The sequence below is a fragment of the Cephus cinctus genome, unplaced genomic scaffold (assembly GCF_000341935.2).
Source record: "Cephus cinctus unplaced genomic scaffold, Ccin1 Ccin1_scaffold0228, whole genome shotgun sequence".
NCBI lineage: Eukaryota > Metazoa > Arthropoda > Insecta > Hymenoptera > Cephidae > Cephus > Cephus cinctus.
Genome location: NW_014332944.1, coordinates 175,299 through 191,153, shown reverse-complemented (window position 1 = coordinate 191,153; position 15,855 = coordinate 175,299). Strand labels below are relative to the sequence as shown.

Here is a 15,855-nt window from a genome sequence, read left to right as displayed (position 1 = left end):
CCCCCCCCAGCCCCCCCCCGGCGAACATCCCCTAGTCTTGTTCCAAATTGTCGCCATTACCCGATGAACTTTTAAGGCTTCAATTATATCCTGCTAACGAATGAACACTTTTTTTTTTTAATTAACATTAATGAACTTTTTCCGGGTTACTCGATCTTTTATCGAGTATTGAAAGATATGTGCTTTTTCTTCAGCCCTTAACGTTACGCACTATGTATATTGACTATAATAGTACGCGTGTCTGTTTGTAGGATCGTAATTTCAATAAATGTTACACATTCATACCGGATATGAATATTGAAATTTAATAACCCGCTGTAGTGATCCGGTTATTAAAAGTCACTTCCGTTATCTGCGCACGTACGTAATATCCTTTATAGTCTCGTTACACTAATCGTTAAATAGTTAGTATCTTCCTGCATTTTGAGTGGGAAGTGCAAAATCGACAAGATACCGGAAACTAAAGATACAGTTTCGGTAATATACTCGTAAGGACCATAACTAGTACAATTAGGTAGCTATGGGGTATAGGCCGTCGTAATGATCATACGAAACCATAGCCCGGAGAGAGAGAGAGAGAGAGAGAGAGAGAGAGAGAGAGAGAGAGAGAGAGAGAGAGCTTAAAGTGCTTACCGGCACTTACGTTTGCCAAGGTAAAGCAGAAGTGGCTTATGTAAGATAGTCTCGTACGTAATATTCGAGCTTTCTAACTTGTAAGATTATATGATCTTGGTTGTATCAACTAACCCACCCGAGTAAAAGCTCCATTACAGTATTATGTACATATACATATACACATAGATAAATATATACCTCGTTGACAAAGCTCAATGTATTTTATTATTGAGCTTGCAGGCCTCGCTATTAACTTTACGACCCTGCCCATGTGCGCCTTACTTGGCATACAAATGCCAAGCTTTCCATTACGGTCGCATCCGGTTCATAAGGGTCTCCCCACAAACTATTAAACAGAAATATCAGCACAAGTTGACTCTGAAAATCCTCTTGGAATTCTATCTGCCTGAATATTCTATTAATTCATCGCAAGTCTATTTGTAATTAATTAACAAAGATTTGAAAGACTATGGGACGAGACGAGGTCAGGGGTCGCGAATGGTACGGGAATTTGATATTGATCCTGGTGAGCCTGTTTTGATGACGAATCGTTTCATTGAATATTAGAAGATGCAATTCGAAAAGCCCCAGCATCCACAGTGAGATGCGGACAAGATGCGCTGATTATGCACCGGGGCGTCCGTGTGTAATCACTGCTTCAGGTTCTCATGTCCTACTTCTCGGGTTCCTCTTTATGATTTTCTCCGTGTCTGGATCTCTGGTCGCATCCATCCCATTCAGAAGGCCCGAGGCTCAGACTTTCGGCATCGTGGACTGATTAAGCTCGTTCCTCTTCCCTGTTCGCGCTCTCCTCTTGCATATCCACTGGAATGCTTCTCTTGTTGGTTTTTTAAGACGCGGAAGCTGGAAATTTTTCGAGAACGCTGAACACCTAGAAATTTTCTTGTTAGCACACTGTCTCGTATTTCGTGTTGGAAATAAAGGGGGTTGCTGGGGGTAAGGGCTTTTGGGTTTACAGCTACGAGACAAAACTCTTCACGAACATTGGGGATACAGGGGATATAACGGGCTGTTTTATCAGACCTATTAAAAATGATTAAATCGACCGCCATCTTTCTCACTGATGTGAGCGATGCGAGGAATATGAAGTAGGTGCTGGGAAAAACGTGTTGGGTATGTAGGAAAAGTGGGTCTAAAGTGTTGAGTCTTGAGTATGTAGCTAAGGGTTGAAGGGGCTGGGACTATGAAAGGTGAGTGAGGTCAGATTGTACAAAGGGTTAGTTCCTGTGCTAGAATTCTAGTATGCACTCGACCTGTATGATAAGCGCTAAGGTACCAGTACGCTGTAACCGTGTCGAAATTAATTATTGCGAGAGAAAATTAGTCCTGTACAGTGCTGCCGTTATGATAATGGACTTTTTTCTCCGTTTGGAGAAAATTGTCTCGAGGACCTGATCAGATATTTTTATCAGACTTCAAAATTTGGGTTTGATCGATAAACGAGATATTTTAGCTCCGTAGAAATATTTTTGGTACGTATCAGCGTGCGGGATGAGGTTTTATTATTTTTTTCAGAAAAATATGAACCGTGACCTTATTCCAGCACGTTTGAGTTTTCTCAAAAGAAATGGTTGTCGCTTCACACCTTTCGAACCACGAACCGAGCGCTTTTCTTTCTTCCAAAATGTGGAGCATGCACTTTCCTTCGACTCTAACGGCTCTCTGGGACCGAACCGAGGTGGAACTAACCTCGGGGGAATTGGGGAACGTCGCGACGCGGAAGATGCGAGAGAAACTAAGGGATGAAAAGATGGCACGAGTCAATCAAAAATCTTAATCTTTGTACTCGAGAAAAAAAGCATCCTAATTGTGGACCAGTCACGGAATGTCAACCCCTATTGCTTTCACTAATTATTTAACTCGCTTGAAAGAACGTCGCTACTTTTAGGTCTCTCGCTTCTCGTCTGGTGAAACTTCATTACATTAAGGGAGACCCTGATTTTACTTGACGTCTATCCAATTTTCTGTTTCAGAGAGACGCTTTGAATCTTGAACCAAGCGACGTGGCTCATTGTGTATCCAAAGGAAAATCCGAGGTAAATTCGATGACCTTTAACCGTATTTACTTTTATTAGACATTATTTCACTCAATATTTAATTTCAATAATTTACCTAAAAAAAAAAAAAAATGAAAATCTTAAGAAGAATTATGCTTCGTAAAATTTTGCTTACTCAAAGCATACGTTCGTCACTACGCAAAATTTCATCCGAATGCCGATATTAATATTGGTTTCATTAATTAATACTATATAGCCTCAAGCCAGTACACGTGGCAATCAGCAATTCCTTTTTTAAATTCGACAAAATCATTATATTAGCTCATAGTATACCTTTTTTTTTTTGAACGTCGATGCGCATTCGTATGCGGCAACGTGCACTTCCGAGGTGTAACATCGTTCACTCCGCCGCGAATATTCGCTACGTGACGTTAATGCCAACCTTTTTCGAAATACGCTTCACGACGAGCCAAAGGCATGAATATGTAGGAGTTCTACGCGACTGCTCTCGTTAAAAAAGTGTCGATCAATAAACTCGGGACGGGATAGGAAAAAAAAAAAGTATCAAGCAAAGAAGAAATTTCAAACTTTAACAAGTGAACAAGAGTCCCATGACTTTAATTCTCAAACTTTAAGATTCTCATCTCTTTTCAGCACTTCGATTGCCGGAATCACATACGAGTAATACAACCCATTGGGGACGGCAATAGACTCTACATGTGCGGCACCAACGCCCACTCCCCGAAGGACTGGGTCGTCTACGTGAGTCAGAATTTCTTTTTAAAACACGACCCGAAACTAACCTACCATCTAAGTACTCGTGTAACGATCCTAGAAAAGATTTACTTCTTGATCTTGGTGGCTTACGAGCCCCACGAGCACACTAGGACCCTCGTAACGACAGTTTTTTCAGGGGCAGTAAGGGCAAAAATTGCCATTAAGTGCGATCATAAGTCTTGATGCGCTCGATCGTATCAATAGAGAAATTAAAAATTTATATCAATATTTACAAGAACAAAAAAGGATACGACTGGAATTATTCTCTTTTTCTTTTTAAGATAAAATGCTTCATCAAAAAATTTTAAAGCCGTAACTCAAATTTTTATTCAGACCTATCCTCTTGTAAGAACTTTTTCAGCGTAGGACTTAAAGGATTTAACGTTTAATCTAATATCAAAAAATTTTATCACTACATTTCTAGAGCAACCTAACTCATCTCTCGAGACACGAATTCGTACCCGGCGTTGGTACTGGGATAGCGAAGTGTCCTTACGATCCTGCAGATAATTCGACGGCTGTCTGGGTAGAGAAGGGTAATCCAGGTGATCTGCCTGCTCTTTATTCTGGTACTAATGCCGAGTTCACTAAGGCCGATACCGTCATCTTTCGCACGGATTTGTACAATTTAACTTCGGGACGAAAGGTTTTCCACTTCAAGAGGACATTGAAGTACGATTCGAAGTGGTTGGACAGTGAGTACCTTACTTAAGTACACTAAAAGCCTTTATTTCCTCAAAATCAATATAGAGTCAGGACCCTGAATACAGCTCTAGATTGAATAAAAAAAAAAAAACATTTTAAAAGGAAAGTAACAAGGGCGTCGACGGAAGTGATTTCTGACACGGATGATGAACCATGACGAAGGGTGTAAATGTGTCTTCGAAGTGGCAAGGTGAAATTACAAGGCCTGGTAGCACAGAGGGGCCTAAATGAACGCGTGAGCTGGGACTTGGGTGTCACTTGGGCCGTCTATTTTAGAGGGTCCCCTAGCAGGCACATCCTTTAGTTACAGGAACGCGAAAACATAAGGGTAGCGGGTCGCCGGGATCCGGGCTATCGGAAGTCAAAGAGGGTGCGAGTCCTTGCGCCGATCTAATAAAATAACACCAGCCCTCTTCTGGAGAATCCGCTCCTACTACTTCACGAATCCCCTGCCGCATTTCAAAGACGTTAAACTTACCCAGTTGGAAGCTTTGAGGTACTTTGAAAAAGGGGGTTGGAATTAATCGAGATCATCCCCCAAAAGATAACCCTTTAGAATCGATACCAACTACTTCAAGAATTACCCCTATGACATCTTAAAACAGATATCAGACCTAATTTTACCTGTCGAGAACTATTCGAGTATCCGTTTAACTTTTTCAACCCCCATCCGCACCCCCTCTTTCTGCCATCATCGTCACGCTTTAGAGAAACTAAATTACCTACCCCATTTCTTTCCCTTTTTCTTTTCACCATCTATTTGCGTGTAGACAACCCCAAGCGGAAACTACCCTTCGCTCGGGATGCATCATTAGCTATTTGTTTCGCCGTTTAATTTAAAGCCAGTACCAGTCAGTCCCTCGAAGCAAGGCTGTCTCCTCTCTGTATCCTTCCCCGCCTCTTGAAACATTAACATCAAGAGCCATTCTATATTGAGTTTGTCTATTAGTAAAAGCGTTGATTAAATGCGCGAGAGCAACTAGGGGGACGGAGAGAGACGGATGAGTTCACGTGCCCGTCGTCAAGTCTAAAGTACATACAATGAAGACTGATGCGATCCAACCCGGGAGAGTTAACAAGCCCTGAATAACTAGCTGACGAGGCGCGAGCATCCACTTTCATGGGCCCATGCACACGCGAAATGACATTTCGCGAACGCGTCGCGTGGCCACCTGCCATCTCCACTCCAACCAAATTTTTCGATTCTTCATTAGTTCCTATACCTGGTTCATTTCGTTATCACCGTGGGTTTTAACATTTACAATAGGTTTATTGCAGCTGTGTAATAATTATTTTTGGGAATATCGACTATCTTTATTCAATTTTTATCGGGAGTCGATTGACCTGACCTGAAGCGGAATTAGGGCAGGAAGCCGACAAGAATTTGGAACAACAAATTGTAGAGGGATGATTGTTTTTTTTTTTACTCACAAACCAAATTTTGTTAACCCACTGCGCTACTGTAGTGGTGGCCTACTGGAGGTGTTACCGATAGAAAATTTAAATTTTGTTGAAAAGGAATCAGACGTTGGGATTCTACTTGTGTGGGCGCATAGATATTTCAAGTGGAATTCTCTTAGTTAACTTAATTATCCCTTTCGAACCGAAAGTGAAAACCATACTCCGAGATGCATTAAGCTATAATCAAATCGCTTGAGTGAATTCTATCGTGGATGCTATTCATGAGAGAGAGAGAGAGAGAGAGAGAGAGAGAGAGAGAGAGAGGATGGGAGAAACTTCTCACAAATCTGAGACACCTCAAAGCTCAATACATCAAACTTCCCTTCTTGGCTGCGTCAGACAATCGATTTAATCGTTCAACTGTAAAGCAAGATTGTGAACGTTGAGACGTCGCTCGTATCTTTCGGTGTCTCCGACGTTAGATTTATGAAGCCCATAGTAGGATGAACGTTCGATGAAATTCTTCCTGTCTTCATTTTATTTTTTTTTATTTTATCTTTGATATACTTTTTTTAGGTTTTGACTCCATTGGGTTTGGAACCCTCTTACGATTCAGTCGCATTCGGGCAATATTAATGTTCTCGGTCATAACGGATGAACCGTTAAAAGCCTTTTACGACTTTGGATCGTAAAGCGACAAGTGGATGCTCATTAAAACCTCCTTAAAACCCAAAAGGCACTTCGGGCTTTCGCGCGCTAAATGAAAACGACAAAAGTCGTTCGCGCGTTTGGCCACTTGGAAAACTTTGTTTATCGGCCGAAACTCGTCTACCTAATGTTCACTTTTACGGTCCCATTGTGTTGCTCCTACCGATCTTCGAATTTTTAAGAGATCGCAAAGATCCATTTTTACTTTGGTTTACGGCGAAGCTTGAATCTTTGTTAATGACGGCGATATTCCCGATTTATTTATTTCGGTAAACTAACATTTCGCTATTCGAATATCTCGACGAATATCTTAGCTGTGGATTCAATGAGAAACGCCGGTGATACAAGTTCGAGAAATTGTTTACGAGTCGGACAAAGAACTAATACGTATATATATACAGTCTAGGTAATAACAGTTTCGTGACGTTATGATATAATGCCCAGAGCCGTAAAAAGTATAGCAGTTCGTTAAGCAAAATGTGCTTCAGAAATGGATACAGTGACACAAAACAAAATGGCAAAGACTCGTGTAAACTCCCAAGTCCAAAGTCGCGCTTTAGTTTCATAACTGCGACGGCAAAGTTTAACTTCCGTTTACTGGCTTAATAATACTCCGGTGCAGTACTTGGTATTTCTTACAGACTCCTAGTCACTGTAAGTAAGTACACAGACGTATTGTATTAAAGCAGAGAATGGTTTCCGTGCATTTTGCATTGCATTTGAATTTTGTTTTGACATCCTGTACAATTCCGTACGAGGTAAATTGTTTCCGGTATATTTTTTGGTCTTGATGCCGTAACCGTAAGAAATACATGAGACGGAACAAGGAAAATTAGAGGATTCATATTCAAAGATTGAATAGTTACCTAACGGGTGTCCCAGAAAAAAAATGTAATATTAGAATTAAATTGGATACGAAATTTTTTTGAAAACCTTTAATTTCTGTATCTTACGTAAAAGAATCCCAAATCTTCGACCCCTAACGCATAACCTTATTTCAGAACCCAACTTTGTCGGATCTTTCGACATAGGAAGTCACGTGTTCTTTTTCTTCCGTGAGACTGCCGTTGAATATATAAACTGCGGCAAGAGCGTCTACTCGCGCGTGGCACGTGTCTGCAAACGGGACACGGGTGGTAAAAACATTTTGTCCCAAAATTGGGCAACGTACCTAAAAGCCAGGCTGAATTGTTCGATACCAGGAGAATTTCCGTTTTACTTCAATGAGATACGTGAGTAATCGTAAAGTTTGTCAGGTTTTAAAAATAGTAATTTTTCCCGCCACACTCACGAAAGTAAATACCAATTGGACTTTGCAGAAAGTATCTACAAGGTGCCTGGCGACAACACGCACTTTTATGGGACTTTTACAACTTCCACGAACGGTCTCATGGGATCTGCTATATGTTCCTTTCACATCGACGCCATTCAGGAAGCCTTCAGAGGGAAGTTCAAGGAACAAGCCTCCAGCAACAGCGCCTGGCTTCCGGTTACGCTTACCAGAGTCCCAAATCCGCGACCTGGACAGTGCGTCAACGATACCGAAACACTTCCGGATACTGTACTGAACTTCATAAGGTCCCATCCGCTAATGGACTCGGCCATTTCGCATGAGAACGAAAAGCCCGTTTTTTTCAAAAGGGACGTCATGCTTACGCGACTTGTCGTTGACTTACTTCGAATCGACTTTGTGGGCATGGACACGGACTATACCGTCTACTATGCCGGTTCCAGTGAGTCATTGACCCATGACCTTATCATGGACTACTATTAGTACGATTTGGTTTAATTTTCTCATTCTCAATTCAGGCGACGGAAGAGTCCACAAAGTTGTTCAATGGCTGGACAGCAATGGCGAATCCCAATCCATACTACTGGATGTCTTTGACGTGACTCCTGGTGAACCAATTCAAGCTATGGAAATCTCCAGGGAACACAAGGCTCTATACGTAGCATCGGATCACCGAATCAAACAGATTGACCTAGTCATGTGCTCTCGTAGATATGACAACTGTCTTAGATGCGTTCACGATCCTTACTGTGGCTGGGACAAGGATACCAACACTTGCAAACCATATACCCCAGGGTGAGAGTTCAAACAATTGTCACGATATTTCCGTACGAGTCAATCCCATGTGACAGGTGCACTTTAAAATGGGAAAATAATTCATTTCAACCACGGTGACCTGGTTTGTTCCAAATTTTAAAAAATCTCAAATTTATAACCTCCAAATGAACCGCATTCCTCATTTTAGTGGGTCCTGGTCACATTTTTGAAATTTATGTTTTAAGCGTGCATTCCCAACTTTATTTGCAGACTTCTACAGGACGTCTCAAATAGCACAGCGGATGTCTGTGACAGCAGCGTTGGCAAGCGAAAGCTGGTCGTGACCTGGGGTCAGTCTGTGCACTTGGGTTGTTTCGTGAAGATGCCGGAAGTCCTCGCGAACCAGGAGGTCAGATGGTATCATTACAGTAAGGAGAAGGGTCGCTATCAAATCGTGTACAAGTACGGCGCTGGGGGAGACAAGTTCATCGAGACCTCAGAAAAGGGACTCGTGATCGTCGGTGTCAATGAACAGGATGCTGGAAGATACGACTGTTGGCTTGGCGGCGCCTTACTCTGTTCCTACAATATAACAGTGGACGCGCATAGATGTTCCGCGCCGGCAAAGTCCAACGACTACCAGAAAATCTATTCGGACTGGTGTCACGAGTTCGAGAAGTACAAATCAGCAATGAAGAGTTGGGAGCGCAAGCAAGCGGTGAGTTTGATTGGTAATTATAAAATTTTTAACGATTGCTCAATAGACATTAAATATCTCATTTTTTTTTTCGCTAACTTGACAAATTTTTTTTATCTTTTTCACGACTTGAAAAATAATTTTTTTTTCTATTTTCCCTCACTTCCTTCTGTTTCAGCAATGTGCGTCCCGACAAAACGACAGTAATCAGAATCTTCATACCAATGAAGTATACGGCACGCCTTTGGTGTGATGGAACCGTGACCTAGACCTGTCATCATCCAGCCGAGATTATGATACTACTATTCACATTAGCGTTCTGCCGAGAAACCGTGGTCCAAGTACGAATTCCCGTATGACGCTGACCGTTCTGCTGGCAGGTAACTACGTTTGGCATCGATACCACGACTGGACTTTTGCTAAATAAAAGATTAGGTAGTTGTAAGAATTTGGAAAGGAAAAAAACGAATGTTTGTAAAGAAGAGCTAAAGGAACGTCGGTGAACGGGAAGGGAAATGTAATTTAAAAATATTTCAAGAAAATGCAAAAAAAAAAACCAACGAAAAATAATTACGCGATTTATGAAAAATGAACTGTAGTATAATTGGTTTATAAAAACGGTGCTCGAATGGCGTTCCTCTTATAGGTACGCAATAATGATCTGATCGATCAGAATCGTCATTGGGTCAGGAAAAAGAGACTCCGATAAAATATCGGATCCCGTGACTAGCGAGGTCCTTTATTATCTTTTTTCTCCCTTTCTTTTTTTTAATAATCGTCTACTGTATATAATGACTGTACTTATAAGAGGGGAAATAGGATGAAAAAAATGAAAGGGCAAAAGTTCATTCAAGGAGACGCCGGACAGAGTGCCGTTTGACGCCAAAGCTGGAGAAATAAAAAAATGTCCCCGACGATGGCGACCAGTGAATTCCATAGAATCCATCAGTTCGGATTTGTCTGTGTGGTTAAAAAATGAAAAAAAAATCCTGATCAAAGGGTTAGTCCTGGAAGGATTTTTTCTTTTACAGACTTTACCGCCACACTAATGTCGAATCCACAGACGAGTCAGAATTATCTCGTGCCTAGGTACGTACAAGCATTATCTGCTATTACGACTAGCAGACTTTTCGGATTTGAAAAATTTTTTTTTGGAAAATCAGGTTATCAGCCATCGTCACGGTAGACGACCAATCATCCGCGAACAAAGAAAAAAGTGCGGAAAGCTATGTATGTAAAATACGTATTTTCTGTTTTCTTAGACCTGTGATATATATAGGCGTCGTGGTATAAACGGACCGCATTGATACGACTTTTTGATACGACTTCTTGGATTCGCCGAAGCGTCGTTTCCCTCGATTAAGATGATGATTGTGTAAAGAGGATTAATTAAAAAAAAAAAAAATTGAGGGAAAACCCAAAGTCGAATTTTTCGGTCCATTCTTGGTTACGGCAGAAAACAATCATGAGTGTGTAATTAATCTTGGACGTAGGCGCGCGTTATGCATTGCGTAAATAGGATTTAAGCTGCCACAGATCGATGTTGGGACAAAGAGGGGAGGAGGGGATATGAGTAAATAAGACACTTTTATTAATTGCGATATTAAATTTATCGAGTCCAAATCGGAATTAATTGATAACGTCAACGCATCCCGCATCCCTTAATATATATATATATATGCGACTTTCACGCAGGTTACACATGAGATTATCGGCTTCTTCGTGTCAACGTTATTACACGCCGCGACTTTTCAAAGGTTTTTTTTTTACTTTTCAACAACAACCTAATGGTAATTTTTTATTTTTCTTTATTAACAAGACCTGTGAGCATTTTTGCCTATGGGTGTTTGCATTTAATGTTCTTAGTCTAAGGCGTTTTAGTATTACTTAAAAATTTTTTTATACTACAAAATCGAGGCTTGCACTTACGTCACGTAGATTATTTTACTTAAAAAGCCATTTTTTTAATATCGACTAGTACTATGCTATTGTCGTTTTATTATTTTATTTATATACCATCGTACCACGCGCGTTCGACGTTCCATTACCGATAGAAATGAAATCAACGGTATTTTGAATATGTTTGCGAGTTTTCGTGAAAAATGTAAAAAAAATTACGTAATAAACAAATTCTACCATGAACGGTGAATACACGGCATCTGAATTCATATTATCGAAGAGATACCGAAAATTTAATAAAGGAACTTATGAATATATATATATATATATATTTACAGTCAAATTTATAAATACTTTCATCCACGGGTGGCAAATGGAAATTCAGATGGAAATATAAACACTTTTTTTACACGGTATAGAAATGAATCTATACTTTGAAAATGTACACGTGGAACGGCTAAGAGTTTGTCGCACGCGCGTGCGTACTTCATTGTACATAAATGCGAAATTCACTCATGTAAACTTAGCGATTAACTTTTTAATAATTAATAAAAACGATAAACGTTTTGCTTATTAATTTCTGATTCAAACGGATTAGCCGCGTCCGAAATTACTAAGTGAACCGCGATTTCGTGGACTCAAACGCAGACACACACGTACACTAAGGGTAGTCGCGAATTTATTTCAAAATTCATAAGCTTAACCCCCACCACATCGCCAAGTCATCCCCCCACCCTATTAATTTTACATAATTCCAGGTAAAAAGTATTAAAAAAAAAGTAATTAAAAAAAAACTCAAAATTCATTAGCTAATACTGTCATACCATTTTTTTTGGGATTTTTCATGGTCAACAAAAATATGGAAAAATTTATATATTTCAGGAATTCTTACGTAAAATCGACGACAACCCCTTGTCCATAGAAATACTTAATCATAAAATATTAGGGAGGTCATGACACCTTTCCGTGTACGGATTTATGTTCCAAAAAAAGAAAAAAAAACGTGATAGTTCGTTCTTGCCCTTTAGTTTGTAAATAAAATTTTTCAAAAATACCCGAAACTGCGCATGATTTTACATACGCAGTTTTGCGGTTACTTCGTACACGTTCTTTTTTTTTTTAATTTTATTTTGCAACGAGTAAAAATTTTTCTTCAACGTCGGGCGAGTTCCAACCCACCAAACCCGTGTGTTTCTCGGGCGATTGAGGGTATATATACATACTATAAATACTATAAATACATATATCTCTTAGTTATGTACAAAGACGTTCTCAAGGATTGCCATGAGTGCAGGTCGGATATGAAAAAAAAGAGACTTGAACCGGAGACGATTATAATTTTGTACCCTTGTCATCGGTAGGCGTGAAAAGCATGATCGAAGCTTAAAAAAAAAGTGGAAAGAAAGAATAATAATTGAAAATGGTAAAGTTCTTAGACGATTAATAAACCTATATAGTAAGCGAGGTAATACAATAAAAAAAAAATGATAATATTAATCTTTGAGTATGTACTTATTATGAGCTTCAACAAGTATTGAATAGTATTAATGAGGTAAGATTCGTAACGATGAACATTTTCGAATTAAGGACAAACTAAGCATGTAAGAGGATGGGCCAGCCAAGTAAGTTGCTATTTTAGTGTAATAGGTGGCGCACTCGAATCTCGTCTATATCACAAAAATGAAGCTTGACACTTCATTAATTTTGAATATAATAAAAAAATTACCTGTTAACCGACTGAGATGATTTTTTTGAAAAATTCAAACCCTACGGGTACATCGACCTGAACAGAGTTTTTGGTTGACTATGAATTATTTGAAAATTTTCAATTACCCTATCGTCATTGCCATCACTGCGCATGCGCGAATTAGTGATAACGAAGAGATTCGACGCGAAAACAATCTACACTGAGAAAAAGTATCTACCTTATACTATTTGAAAAAAATCCCGCCAGCATTTACAAAAATACCTAAATATTCGATGTGAAGGCATTTAAATGAAAAACAGTGGATACGTAAAGAATAGTAATCAATCTATAATACGAACTAGAAATGAAATCTACGAGGAAGTAAACGGGAGGAAAAAAAAATAAGCAAACATAATATTGCAATATAAAAATGAAAAATAGTAAGGTACATGATCTTTGGCTAAGGAGCTCCACGCGCAGTCGCGGTTAAGTAAAAATCGAAAAGAAAGCGCTGATTTTTTTCGGATATGATGAAAAAAAAAAATTCAAAAATAGATACAGAAGCAAATTCCTAACATGCATTAACGGCGAATGTGTGTTGCAGCTCTTACAGGAAGTCGGCGTGATTACGGAAAGCAATCTAAGATGAACCTAAAGTTGTTAGACATATTATTTATAAGATCACTAAATATTGTATGTTACGTCATCGCGATTGACGCACCGGGAAAATTAGCGTCGAGCGAAAGAATGAAAAAAAAAATAGAAAAATTAATGTAGACAAACCATCCCTCCTCACGATACGTCTATAATCGTAACGCAATTCGCAGCACAGGCCGCGCGACGGCAAAAAAAATGATTTAGTATCAAAGAATTCTCGTTACTCGTCCTTTTCTACGATTGTCCGCTACGCGGCGCTGTAGTCGCTGCACTTGCGGGTAACACGATTAATCGCGTAATATCTACACCACAGCACACGTCCTACAATTTTTTACTGTTTTTTTTTATAAATATTCTTTTTTTCGCGAAAAAATGAATACGCGTAAAAAATACTAGAAATTCCAAATGCAAAAGTATTTAACGATTATGCGTAAACAAGTGCGTGATGCATGTGCGTGTAGTTAGTCTTGATTGGCAATCTTCCCGTGACGTCAATCGCCAAGCAGATTAGGCTAGCTCGGTTTCGTGTAATAATGCGGTATGATCAACTTGGTATATGGTAGTTATTCCCGTAATGCCCTAAGGATTAAATATGATGACTTATTATTACGATAAAGAGATTAGCTGATAATGACTTATTGGAATATCATTAGAACTAGCCAACGACTGTCTTAGGTTCCATTTTAATAATTACGTACTTCGTTATGTAAGAATCCCCTATTATTATTTTCCTACGATTTATATTTTTTTTTACCCCTAAGGACTATCCTTTTTTTCGATCTATTTCCATCTGTATATCCCTTCTAGCTAATCCTCGTCCCTCACTATCCCCACCACTTATACATTTTGTACTTTTCCAAAAATCCAACTTACATACCCCCACAAGCACTTTCTAATACACGCATGTGACGTCACGAACAAATGAATGATTCACGTCACCGACCTAATCGCTGCGACTGATTCGCGTATTAATTCAGTATTTCAAAAAAAAATTTTGGGTTACATAAGTCACATGGGGAGTCTGAGATTTTACGAGTCTGATAATAATCGATTTCATACACCCCAATTGTTTCCAACATTTCTGCCTCTGCTTTGTGTCAGTACCAGCGGCTATTATTGATTTATTCCACGTCAGAAACAATTTTTTTGTTTAATCTATCAGACGCACCCTAAAAAAGGGTCGTGTAACGAAACTCAAATTTTCGGAAAAATTGATTAACTTGGTATTATCGGCAAAACAGAAAATTGTCAGAAAAATTCACGAGCGCGTATCAGTTTGCGAAGAAAAAAAGTGGACTGGTCGTTCGCGAATAAAATTGCAAAATCAAAGAAAGACTCAACGTTCCGTACTAACTGTATTCGATTCATGCTTCTTATATGTACTATATATTTCAATATATTTTCTACTACGTTTTTTGCAATTTTTGTCATAAAATCATACATTTCGCGACGCATCCCCTCCTCATCACCATTATTTACATTGATAAGACACGTGTATACATACCACACACCCACACATACACTCTCCCAACTAATCTCATAAAAATTCATTTTCGCGAGCATTTCGTACGATTAAGATACCCCATTTAGATATTCACCTACTACCTAAACCTAAACATCCAATCGCTATTTTTATCAAAAAAAAAAAGAAAAACATGTTAAAAATCTTTAATAGTTATCCATTGTTCACTATTGCTATAATAAAGTTTTGCTTTAATAAATGACCGATCCGTGTTCAATGATTGATTAACCGAACCCTAACCTCCAACCCCCTACAAGACGTAATGCTCGAACTACTCCAAGGTACGTATCATTGTAATCTAACTTCTTTATCGGTAATACAAAAAATAAGTTATTTGCTAAATGTCAAAGGTCAAATTATTTTTAACCCCCTTGCGATTATATTTCATAGCAAAGCTCAAAGGGGGTTAATATCCGAAAGCAAAGTATTGACATTTGACATTTAAGTAGGACGATCGTATGACGTCATATTAAATATCACATATCGTTCAAGTGTGACGTAGCCCAGATCCACATATCATAACCACTGTCCAGGGCTCGGTGTCGATCGTTAATGTCATGATGTAAAAAGCTGCAATGCTGGATATCACTGAATTATTAAGAAAAAAAAGCTCAATCGACCGTTAAGGGACGACGTCATAAATTGCATATTTTATAGTTATCGATTTTATACCCAGCTTCAATGACGCTTGCCACTTTAAGTACTATCTAGTGAAGTAGTTTATGACGTCATGCACGTTCTATAGAAAGGTTTGCACCTATCAGTTGACCCAGGACAAAAGGTCATGCGAAAGTGTCATATGTGAGCTTTCACTTGAGAGCTATGCTTTACAAGAAAAAAAATAATGAATAATAAAATCGCTCTACTTCATAATTCACCATCTTTTTTTTTGATGAACTAAAATCCGCTGGTCTAGGTATTATAATGAGTGTTATTTTTGCACGCGTTATCATCACTTTTTTGGATACCTAGTATTATGGAAAATATATTTTCACATTTTTATCACGGTCACTAATCGCCCTCGCATGCTATTTTTAGCAATCAACCACTCAGCCAGACTTTTACGAATGTCACGAAATGCAGCAAGGTTGGGTATCTTATGGGTGCTCACCTGACAGTGAG

The 15,855-nt window shown here is 39.1% G+C and overlaps 1 protein-coding gene across 6 annotated transcripts in view; it reads left to right on the top strand.

Annotated features, from left to right (window-relative positions):
- Nucleotides 1–14,935, top strand: part of LOC107265546 (semaphorin-2A) — a 233,169-nt gene extending 218,234 nt beyond the window's left edge. For 5 of the 6 annotated variants that reach the window (XM_015735129.2, XM_025082798.1, XM_015735130.2 and 2 more), the window contains 8 exons: nucleotides 2,610–2,672; nucleotides 3,288–3,395; nucleotides 3,835–4,105; nucleotides 7,226–7,456; nucleotides 7,544–7,957; nucleotides 8,034–8,310; nucleotides 8,542–8,989; nucleotides 9,147–14,935. In XM_015735129.2, coding sequence (XP_015590615.1) covers nucleotides 2,610–2,672; nucleotides 3,288–3,395; nucleotides 3,835–4,105; nucleotides 7,226–7,456; nucleotides 7,544–7,957; nucleotides 8,034–8,310; nucleotides 8,542–8,989; nucleotides 9,147–9,221 — 1,887 coding nt within the window. In that variant the 3' untranslated portion in view covers nucleotides 9,222–14,935. Of the gene's footprint in view, nucleotides 1–2,609; nucleotides 2,673–3,287; nucleotides 3,396–3,834; nucleotides 4,106–7,225; nucleotides 7,457–7,543; nucleotides 7,958–8,033; nucleotides 8,311–8,541; nucleotides 9,003–9,146 lie in introns of all 6 variants that reach the window. The other variant, XM_025082797.1, reaches the window with a different exon arrangement.
- The last annotated feature ends 920 nt before the right edge of the window (nucleotides 14,936–15,855 follow it).